The sequence below is a fragment of the Solanum pennellii genome, chromosome 11 (genome assembly GCF_001406875.1).
Source record: "Solanum pennellii chromosome 11, SPENNV200".
In the NCBI taxonomy this organism is placed as follows: domain Eukaryota; kingdom Viridiplantae; phylum Streptophyta; class Magnoliopsida; order Solanales; family Solanaceae; genus Solanum; species Solanum pennellii.
In genome coordinates, this window is record NC_028647.1 from 4,104,295 (window position 1) to 4,116,350 (window position 12,056).

At 29.9% G+C, this 12,056-nt stretch overlaps 2 protein-coding genes across 2 annotated transcripts; one reads left to right on the forward strand and one right to left on the reverse strand.

Annotated features, from left to right (window-relative positions):
- Positions 1-2,533: 2,533 nt before the first annotated feature.
- LOC107004085 lies at positions 2,534-5,975 on the forward strand. Its single transcript, XM_015202315.2, has 7 exons — positions 2,534-2,856; positions 4,126-4,193; positions 4,277-4,410; positions 4,509-4,602; positions 5,001-5,139; positions 5,238-5,295; positions 5,695-5,975. The coding sequence occupies exons 1-7, from the start codon at positions 2,775-2,777 to the stop codon at positions 5,804-5,806; spliced, it is 687 nt and encodes a 228-aa protein (XP_015057801.1). The 5' UTR covers positions 2,534-2,774; the 3' UTR covers positions 5,807-5,975.
- Positions 5,976-6,185: 210 nt separating this feature from the next.
- LOC107003246 (ADP-ribosylation factor-like protein 8c) lies at positions 6,186-11,336 on the reverse strand. Its single transcript, XM_015201548.2, has 6 exons — positions 11,164-11,336; positions 8,304-8,385; positions 8,170-8,202; positions 7,966-8,087; positions 6,935-7,096; positions 6,186-6,505 (listed from the first exon to the last, which is right to left on the reverse strand). The coding sequence occupies exons 1-6, from the start codon at positions 11,199-11,201 to the stop codon at positions 6,388-6,390; spliced, it is 555 nt and encodes a 184-aa protein (XP_015057034.1). The 5' UTR covers positions 11,202-11,336; the 3' UTR covers positions 6,186-6,387.
- Positions 11,337-12,056: the final 720 nt, after the last annotated feature.

Consider the following 12,056-nt stretch of genomic DNA (forward strand, 5'->3'; position numbering starts at 1 on the left):
AGGTAGGAGTTTAAAAATAAAATTTTGGAGTTGAAAATATTTTTAAAAAGCAAAATTAATTTTTTGGGGAAGGAGGTGGTGTTGGGGGAGGGGGGAGGGTGGTTAGAGATCGGGTGAAAAAATAAAATTTTGAAATTGAAAATATTTTTTAAAAAAATTGATGTTTTTCCCCAAAAAAATGTAATTTGAAATTGGATGAGAGCTTTGAAAAATGTTTTCCTTAATTTTTGAAGGGAAGTCATTTTCCTTAATTTTGAGGAAAATGAGTTGATTTGGAAAACATTTTCCAAAACTTTTGCCCCAACCAAACATGAGAAAATTAGAAAACATTTTTCACTAACACACTCTAAGTCATTTCTCACTATTTAATTAATGAAATGAATAATTACAAAAGGACCATGTCAATTTAGTTTACATTGGAAAAAGTATCTTTCATAGACTTATTAAATATTTAAAACTAATTAAAAATAATTTAAACATGCTTAGGATAGAAACTACCCCTACTTCTCCTTAATACTAAAAATTAATCCACTTTTTTTTTTCACTTCAAACTATTTTATACGATTAAATTTGACTTAGGGGTATATTTTCTTAACATGACATCAAAGTTAGATTCACATCATAATTGTTAATATACCTTGACATTAGTCGATCTTCATATTATGTTTCTCATTCTCTAGTTGACCAGATCGGATTTGTGGGGTGTTGGATGATAAATTTTGACCACATCAATTGGAACGTGGATATGTGATTCATTTATTATACGATTTAATCGTTCCTCACATTATGAACAAACTTTTGTGTATAGTAAGACCAAACGTCCATTTTCTTAACAATTAGTTCATAAAAAAATTATTTTTCCTTTTTAACATTTCGTATGCTAGTTATACTAGTATAACATGGTTAAAATAGTGACTTTCACCTCAAATGACTTTTTTTTTAAAAAAAAAAACTATGATAATACGTACATGCTATGTCAAGTAAGAAGTGTAGAATATTTAATTCAGGACCATCGTTATATAATAAAAATGTAAATCAATAGCTATAGAAGGTTAAATAATGACATTAATAGTATACGTGACCTTTGGGATGCCAATAGGACATTGAATGAGATCTAAGTACCTTCCTCGTTTTAAACATTTTTGTGAGACGTAAAAATTATAATAACAATAATATTACGTCTCAATTTAAAATATATTGATATTGATGTACAAATTAGTATGTATCTAACAAAAATATTTATGTAATTTTTTTTTTACATAAGACCTAAATGTTAATTTATTATATTAATTTGAGATTATTGTAAAATTATAAATTTCACAATTTGAAAAAAAAGAACTTAGTAGAAGTAGGTAATAGAGAACTATAATGGATAAATAACTCTATTCTCACCAATAATGGATGAGGCCACAAAAGGAACACGTCGTCGTTTTAGTTCACATTGGTTATTTGGAGCAAGTAATATCTTTATTGACAATTGTGATTTTGATTTTTGATATTTCGATTTGATATCTGTATTAGTATTTGATTTATTATAATTTATAGCGTATAGGAAATCTTTTTATGTTAAAATATTTCTAAATCTCTAATTAAGAAATGAGCAGTCCATATAAATAATTCGATTTTGAAGGAAAATACTTCAAATTATTTTGTATACACCTTTGTTTTAAACTCAAACTCGATTAATTTAAACACATGTTACAAAAGTTCATGCGAATATTACAGCCCCCCATAAAAAATATTTCCTTTCTGTGGTCGAACTCGAAAGTTATGAGAAATAACAAAGAAACTTTCACAAAAGATAATCGCATAACGTATCATCAATCACCACCACAATATTTAATACATCATACCAATATAAGTTGTGGTGCAGGTGAGGCTAGTTCACTCTAAATTAGAAGTTTTGGCCTCTGCATATGGAGAAATTTCTATTGGGAGAGTGCTATCTCTGAATAAATCTTGTAATGTGCGATCTAAATTTAATCAAAACTTCAATATGAACTCGTAACACCGAATAAGAAATAAATAAAAACCTAAAATATAGTTAATTAGTACTAGAAATTTTCATTTTATAAAAAACAAACAATTATAATTACGTTACGTAGTACATGTGACCTTTGAGATAAAAATAGGACAATTTGATTAGACATAAATACATTCCCTCGTTTTAAACATTTCTCTAAAATATTATTATATTATTTTCTCTATTTTAATTTATTTATTTTATTTTAATTTAAAAATAAAATTTAAAAAATAAGAAAGTCTTTTAAATTTTATGGTATTAAAACATGTTAGGTAGAGTTTGAAATTAAAAAGTCATAAAAAAAATCAACCCTTTTTTTTAATAAAAAAGAAAACAGTAAAACCGATAAATTAAAACGAAAAAGAATTATTTAATTAAATATCAACCAATCATTTTATTTTCGAATTTCAAATCAATTAAAACAACACTGCACTTAACCCAAAAATAAAAAAACAAGTTGTGGCTATCAATTTAGAGGGACCAATTCAATAAACACGTTTTTTTTCTGTCTAATTTATTTTATTTATTTTTGTAGAGAATTTTAATAGTTGTTTCTTCTTCTTTTTCTTTCATTTTTATCTTCCATAAATTTTGTATTTCTTATTGCATGAAGCTTCTCAATTTTATCTATTATTCTACTTGCTACTATTTTCTTCTACTTTCTTAACAATTAATAAGAATATTTATTCTTATTTAATTGATTTTCTAGTTTTTAATTTGTTTTATAAAATCTTTGGAAGTGAAAAAAAAAATGGATTCAAGAATGGAGATAGATTTTATGGACCTCAACAGCAAACCACAATTATCAGAAATGGAGAAGCAACACAAAAAAGGTACAAAGAATTTATTTTTTAAAAATATATATTTTAACAAAAAAAAAATCTTCTTTGATTTTAGGTTTGTTATGTAATTTTAGTAGATTTTTTAAGAATTGTATAAGGTCATTATAAAACCATACTTTATGCTAACTTTTATTAGGGTTTATTATGAGTAGATCTCATATATATAGTAAGTGAACTTTATTTGTTATTATTCATTCTCAAATTATCTATCGTGATATATTTTTTACATAATTATTAGGAGTTTTTTTTTTCTTTCTAATTATAACATCACTTCTCATAATTGAGGTTTTCGTAGTTTTCCAGCATAATTAATTTTATTTTAAATTTTTAAAATAATTAATAATTTAAAATAATTATTTAAATAAATGATAATTCGAGACGAAATAAGTGATTAAGTGAATTTTCACTTGAATCTTTTCTCTAGTCAATTTATTGTTAGTCTTCTGTTAATTTCAGATATTCATAATTCTGAAATTGTTAAGGAAGATCTATATAATTTAGTCATAATCTTTATTGAATTGGTCCTTTTGTTGTAGTTTAATTTATAAAAAAAGATATTTCGATCCATCAAAATATTTTTCCGTTCGAAATAAGGTTTAGGGACATATAAATATTACACACGTAAGAGGTGATGCAAACAATCTATTTTAATATTAATATAAATAACTTATTTTTTCTTTAAATTCAAAACTCGTAAAGTCAAAATTTTATTTTTTGTATATGACTTTAGAGTTCCATTAGTGATTTCATTTTGTCTGTTCATTTCCTGATAAACAAAATTATTGAAAACTATACTAAATAGCAAATATATAATTAAATAATTAAATTGTGTATAAGTTGATCCGAATAATATGACCATAAAAAATTGTCAAAATATAACTATGTGTCTATTGTGAATCATGATATGCATATATATACACGTTATAAATTTAAAATTTAGTCTATAACTTAAATAGGCTAAAATTTGTAAACTTCTTAGTTATGAATGTGACAATTCATCTTTTTCATAAAACGTTCAATGTTGTTAAGATTTAACTAGTCGATGATATTTTTAATAATTTTTATCATTCTTGAGTTATGTGTATAATTTTTTTGATTCATAAAGAAAAAAATTATCTTTTTGTATCTAGGATTATATTTAGTCGAACTTCATTGTTTATTTAATCGAACCTTATTTAATCTTGATATTATATCGTTTTCTCTATTTACTTTATTTATGTAATTGTATACTAGCTAACTCACGATATTTTCGTCATTTAGTATCTGGAATGAAGTGGCCATTTTCATTGGCTGATTTAGCTACTCACCATGAACACACATTTTTTCAGGTTATTCACAATTTCCTATTTAATTCTAATTAATTCCTTAGACTAATATTTTTAAAATCTAATTTTCTTCTTCTATTTTCCAGAATTACAACTCCACCCCAATAGTTTCCATTAATTCAAAAAATTCATCCCTAAACAATTACAAATCCACCATTGACCCCCAATACTTTAGAGGGACTTTTCCTCTAGCAGCAAAAACAAGCACTTATGACTCAAGGTATTATTATTATGTTATTTTTCCATATTTTTTAAAAAATTATATTTTACAAAAAAAAATAAAAGTTTTTTTTTTAATCGAAACAATTATTTTTGCAGGAAAAATTATGACAATTTGAGTCCAAATGAGTCAACATTGACTATATTCTACATGGGTGAGGTCCATATTTTTCCGGGTATATCACCAGAAAAGGTACTATCTTATTTTTCGATTTTATTATTATCTTTTTTTTTTAATTTCAATTATCGTATTAAATATTTTTTATTTTTCTCTTCATTATTTCCAATGTGACTTCTTCATTACTGTATTTTCTTTGCTTACTGACTTTAATATGTTTATTGCTTAACTTAAGTCGAGAGTCTATCAGAAAAAAACCTCTCTGCCTTAATTCAAGGTGAGGATAAGAGCACATCATTGCGTGCACATCGATCACCCTTGAGATTATTCTGAATATATTATTATTGTTTATCAATAAAAAGGTCTTTGAAATTATCTCTTTAATTTATGTATCTATTTTTCTCTATGTATCTATTTTAAAAAAAAATTAGAAGTGATATTCTAATTATATATTTTTTTAAAATTATATATAGGCTGAGCTTATAATTGACCTGGTTTCTAAATCAACAACTCTCCACATGGATGAGATTTTAGAAAAAGTGATGAATAAAGAAAAATATGAAGAAAATAAATCAGACCCTTCAAATGCATCCACAAATTATGCTAAAGGAGGTATATTTATCTTGGTTCTTTTCTAATTTATGTAATTTTATTATTTCTTAATTTTATTTTATATTAATAAACCTATATAATTTATATTTAATTTGCAGCACTTGCTATGGCTCGTAGAGCAACTCTTGCACGATTTTTGGAGAAGAGAAAACATAGGTATTTAATTTCGAGTCGGTTTCATGAATGATCATTGAACTTTCATATTACTGATTAACTCGCCAAAATTGTTCTCGTAACGAAAAAATCACTTAACTTTAAGTATTAGAAAAGTCAATAATTATTTTCTGTAACCAAGACGTCGCTCAATTATATCCAGTGATAAAATAAATATCGAGTGATCATTTTTGTGGAATTATTAATACAATGATTAAATTATTTTGTGAAGTGTGTTTTTCATCAATTTGAAAATTTTCATTTTCCAAAGAAAATTAAATATTTGTCACATTGTACTAAATAAAAAAGATTTACAACTTTTTTTAAAGAGAGTTATTGTTTTATTTTATTGCAATTTTGTTTTTGTTGTATTAAAATTTATTTGTTTTTATTTAAATATAGATTGATCAAAGCTAGGCCATATCTATATGGTGAAAATTTATCAAAGTTTCCCTTTGATATTCAACAAGAAGAAGAAGAAACGGCGTCGTCAAGCGTTCATTGGGAAAACTAATTCAAGACAAATTTCATTGTTTTGAATTATTATTATTCTTTTAGAAATATTATAATGTTTTATACACGTGCCTATCATGTTGTGTTAAATTATATACTTATATTAACAACTAAAAATTTTCAAAGACTATTGTAATTTTGTTATGAGTTATGATATAACATTTTGCAAATTTCAATTCCTGAAAGGGAAAATGTATAGAATATATGCAAGTCTTACCACTACTACGTGGAGGTAGACAAGCTCTTTACGAGTTTAAACTCTGCCACGAACTGAAAACGTGGTTTAAGTGTCCTCGATTAATGGGGAAAAAGTCCGAGTGTACTAGTAGAAGCATGATAACAAACAACAACATACCCAGTATAGTCCCACGCACGAGAGGGAAAGCAAGACAAACAATGCAAATTCATAATGAAAAGATGTATGACTGTTCAAAGCACTATAGCACAGAATTGTAATTAAAAAAAACTATATAGAACTAACAAAAGACAGATCAGCCAGAAAATATATTAACAGATCATTTCAAGATCCTCAGAAAGAACTATATTCTATTTTTCCAGATTATTATATCCCGGAGCAGCTCTTTATTTCGCGGTCTTTGAGTGCTTGATTAGCCAATCGATAACAGCATCGATATTTACAGAATCCTTGCACGAAATCATGTAGCAGCAGACTTCTCTATCCGTTATTGAGTCGAGACCTCTGATTCAACAAGCATCAGAAATAGTTAACAGTGAGTGTATTCGTAAAAGGGAAGAAATTAGCTGAACACATCGACAGACACCTAAATTCGTCACAAACACCTTGACTTTGAAAATGGAACATATTAACACCTTCAAGGGGGTGTATTCTCAAAGTTGAGGCGTTTACGGAGCAAACTTAAACCAAGTTAAGATCTCTAGATGTGCATTTTCAAAGTTGGAGTGTTCTGCTGTCGGTTGAGAGCCAGTTAAGTTGTCTATCTGTGTATTACATCTTACTTTTAGGTACATTTTTTACAATGTAAAGTTTTTAGTAGGTCAGACCCTTAGCTTAGGTGTCTAGATGAAAAATCGCGATAAGTTAGGTGTCTGTCTATGTATTCTGCCAAAGAAATAACTTCTTACGTGAAGGTTAATGTTCAGGACTTACAGTTGATCGACCAATGACTGCTGCGAAAGAGCTTCTGATTTGTCAATTTTGTTTCCCAAGATGAGCAAAGGAATTCCAGTTAATGAAGGTTTCTTCAAAAGTTCATGTAACTCGGTTCTTGTTATAGGTACACTGTCTCTATCAGCAGCATCAACAACATACCTGTCGCATAAAAAATCCCAAGTCAATTCAACCTGAATATGTAATGCATAGTCACATCATACTCAATGCCTCAAAGTTAAGGTTTTCACTTTGATAACAGGATTACTACTCGGGCCAAATGAAAGTTTTCCACCGGATAAAAAATGTCGAACTACGTGACAATCTCATCTAAAAGCTTAAATTGTTAAAGGAGAACGCTTTATATATTTAATTATGTCTTCAACAAAAACTGTTCTCTAGCATTGAATTTTGTTGCTTATTGTCCTTGCTAATATGAAAAATTCGAAGTAAGAGAAGAGGCTAGAACAGAGAATTTAGAGATTGTAGTAACACTCAAAGGGGTCGTTTCCCTTATCCTGGAATTACAATTATTCCGCGTTTGGTTATTGGTATTTGCTAAAACAGGATTTTATACCAAATCTTGGTATTATCTTATCCCATTTAGGATGGGGGATTATAATCCCAGGATATCCTTGTTTAGAACCAAACGACCCCAAGTATCATATGGACATAAGCCATCAAACTACCATGACAAGGACGAGGGAAGCTAAGGCATGATGTTAACTTAGGCAGAGAAATGACGGACATGAGAGAGACAGCACTGAGTACTTGTCCCGACAGACCCCAAGAAACAAATAAAATGACATCAACTATAAAATCAGCAGTTTATAATTTTATATAATTAACACACCTCGCACCTCATTAGAGGAGCTCGAGGTACATATTCATATAAGGAGAAATTTCATCCCCTAAAGATGTCAAAATCTTGAATTCAGGCAAAAGCATTAAGTGCATATTGTAGTAAGCCAGCGAATAAATAAAATAAAATTGAGAAGGCAAATAAAGATGGAGATTAAGAAAGAAATTACAATATCGCAGAGACACCCCGACAATAGCGCTCCCACATCGTTCGAAATCTCCTTTGGCCCCCAAGATCCCAGAGTTTTATGGTCACATTTCCTTTTGTAACTTTCCGCATATTGAATCCAACCTAATTGTAAGAAACTTTATTGAGCAAGTAACAGAAAGAAGACAGGATTACTAGTTTGACTCATTGAGGAAAAGGTACCAACCGTCGGAATCATGTCCTCGCTATAGCCTCCAGTCTGATAAAGATCAAAATATCTAATGTCAAAACACATAGCCATTAAAATGAAATAGGGGTCGGGGGAGTTGGAAGAGGAGAGAGAGCATATAAGGTCCTCACAGCAATAGCATTGACGAGAGATGTCTTCCCAGCATTTTGAAGACCTACCAGGGAAAGCTCCATTTCCTGTTTAAAAAAAAGGCTAAACATGGAAACACATAGAGAACTTAGATATCGACAATGTCACTCAGGATCAAACGACATAAAGAAAAAAGCACGAGTCGTTCTTCCAACAACATGAATTTGAGTTTACAAGACCAACTTGAATAGTAATATCTGTTTAAAGTTTCCCAGACTAATCCAAGAGAGCGATATCCAGTTATGGTAGTAATATCATCATATAATATAATACAACAATAGTTTACACGGTTGCAGAACATCTGAAACACCGCGAACACCCACACATAATTTTTTCAAAAAAATCATCACTCATTACTTTAGCACTCTTTTTCACGGCATTTTGATTAAGACACTGCATATATCTGATACAACATTATTTTTTATAAGGTAAAGTATTATAATGGACGATTAATTACCAAAAAAGTGCTTCAAAAGTACAAAAGAAATCAACAAATTCACATAACTGATACGACTTTCTTTTTTGGTAAGTAATCTGATTCAACAATCACGTTCATCAAATCACTGATAAGTGTGTGAAGATATATTTAGAATAGTAGTTTGTTTGATTAGCACACAGATATAGCCTTCTCTTGAATTTATACATAATTACTAGTGTCATGTTCCTTACTATAAAAGTTACACTCAGCTTTATTGAAAGAACACAAGCCACATGCGAGCTATGGAGATTCGGATAAAAAAATATTCAAATATCTAAAAACAGAGTTACATGTCAAAATGATGGGAAGTTATGTGGATAACTAACAAAGCATTCCAAGGAGAAAAAAAATTGATTCGAAGGAGAATCCCAGAAAGAGATATAAGGAATATGACTACAATAGAAATTTCTATATACAAGGTATTCCATTTTCTTCAATTTTCACCTTAGCTTTTGTTTTGATTACAAAAATCATCCCTAAACTTTTATTACAAAAATCGCTGTATCTGCCCCGAGTTTCTCTGTCGATTTTGGTCAAATACACAAAATCGGTGGACCATATCCCGTACGGATCCCACACTCACGTCGTGTCGACATGGGTGCTTCCCCGAAAGTGAAGAGTCCGAGCATCTTAGATTACTTCCTGAAGAAGACGGAACTAGAAGAATGACATTGTTACAATGCTAATAGCGACAGAGATGCCTTCGCCTTAAATTATTCTTGATAAAAACTGCTAACTGTTCTTATGTTTATATCACTTCTCTCTTTGTTGCATTGACCGAACAAAGGTTTCAAATGAGCTATAGACCGAAGAACTTTCTGCAGCATAACTCCAAGACAAGTTCTGAAATTCGGAATAAATCGTCCGAGATTCTCTACGTATAGAAGAAAACTAGTCCAAGAACAGAAAGTTATCTATATCTTACCGCTTTTGGCATCGGTACAATTTAAATAGTTCACTAATTAATAATTCTCTCCGGCAATATTTAGTCTTTGTTATTCTGTTAGTCTTGGGTATAAAGCTTGCTAAATTCCTTCACCTATCATTATGCTGGGATATGATATACATGATGTAGCTCCCGTTTTTCGTTATACTAATTGCTAAAGACAAAAAATGAGCTATTATTCTTCTACCAACCATAAAAAGAAAAACAACGAGTGAAACAACACAATGTGATAACAGAAGTAGAGTAATTAAACTTAGGAGGAGCTACTGGCCGAACTGCTAATGCTATTACTTACTGTAAAAACAACACAATCTATACTATGCTCCATGAGCACCTCCACCAAAAGAGAAAAAGTAAACTCCCAAAAATACTACAACAACATACACAGTGTAGTCCCACAAGAGGGGTCTGGGGAGGGTGGTGTGTATGCAGCCTTACCCCTACCTTGTGAAGGTAAGGAGGCTGTTTCCGATAGACCCTCCGCTCAAGTAAAGCATATAAAAAATCAAATACGTAAAATACATACACTAGCGACGAATGCATGCTGAAAACAAATAAGAAAGAACGCATAGCAACAACAAAGTGTACGATAACTGAAGCAAAGGGAACAACAAGTAACACTAGAATCGAAGAATAAGACAAAAATAGAGTAATAAATACTTACCGGGATAACTAGACAATACTTGACTACCTAGTACCTACTGTTCAATATTATTTGATTATCAAGATCATAGCTTTTAGATTTTAATCAAAGTAACTTTCTTTTAAGTTCTTGAATGGTCAAGCTGACGCCAACAACAACACAACAACATTACCCCATTTAATCCCACAAGTGAGGTCAGACGATTGTGGTGCATACGCAGCGTTACCCCTACCTAAGTCAAGTTGATGCCAACGACATACCCCGTGTAACCCCACAAGTGGTGTTTAGTTAGGAATTTTGCTTAAGAGTGTTTAAAACTTTAGTATGTAATCTTTTTTACCTATACACACAACATCATTTTCTATTACACACAATATAATCTTTCAATAAAGGGTGTCGAAGTTACCTACACCACTCTCTAAGAGGGTGGTATCTACACAAACTTTACCCCTACCTAGTCAAGTTTATGCCAAGATAAACAAAATTCATCAACCATAAAACAGAACAAACCAAACAACAGATACAAGAACAACTAAAATCTCCAATTTCCACTTTTCACCTCAAAATTTCCTTTCTCACACAAATTCAAACAGATTTTAAAAGAAAGGAACTCCCCCCTCCCCTCTCCTTACTACTCAGTAAACAAACATGCTATATCAAAACAAATACATAACAATTCATAAAATTTCCAATTCTTCATATTTGCTTCAACCAAACAAGGGAACTAATCAAAAGGGGTTTCTTGAAAATACAAAAAGAAGAGAACTTTATTACCTTCTAAGCCAATTCAGCAAAGAATCCCAGAAACCCATATTCAGAAAAGTGAAAAAACAGACAACTTTGGTAGAATTAAGTGAATATATGAAGGGATTGTTGAAGAAGAGGTGACAAGTAATAGCCTAATAGGAAACTTCGCCGACTAGAACAAGGACAGAATCTACTAATAGCATTTATATATTGTGTGTTGGATTATTATTTAGCTAATTTATAAAGTTAGCTGTTTTCTTAATACTACCGCCCTGATAACGACATATTCCGCGTGATTTTATCTCTATTTTTATAGATTAGAAAATATTATTTTCAATAAAATTTTAATTCAGAAATGATATATTATTACTTTTAAGAGTTTGTGTCGAATTTAAGTATCAGTAAAAGCTGATAGAAAGTTGTATACTAAAACTGAAGTTATTTGAGTCGATTTTGAAAAAAAAATGTTGGTAAATTTATGCACAATATGCTATCGTGATCGTTAAGATTATTTGACCACAAATCTTGACGAGTTATCAGATTTACAACTATAGATATATGAAAATTTATGATGATTCATGAGAGTTTGATTAAATTTTTTAATGAATCGCGATATGGTGTTGTTAAGACGAATTTTAATTAATATCGACTATCTAGAAAAAAATATTTGTAATCGCGATTTAGAAATTATGACAAGCGTGAAGGCCATTTTCTCAAGACCTTTTTAAAGGGGGACTAGAATTTAAATGGTGGCACTAAAAGATGCTATTTGTGCAAATGTATAATCTAGGCCTTTGACACATGGGCTCTAGGCTGAATTTAACTTCTTATTCTTACTTTTGTTTTTGCCAAATTAGGCCCAATACTGAGAGACTAAAATGCAAAGCCCATAACATAAAAGAAAGATGATCCATATATAA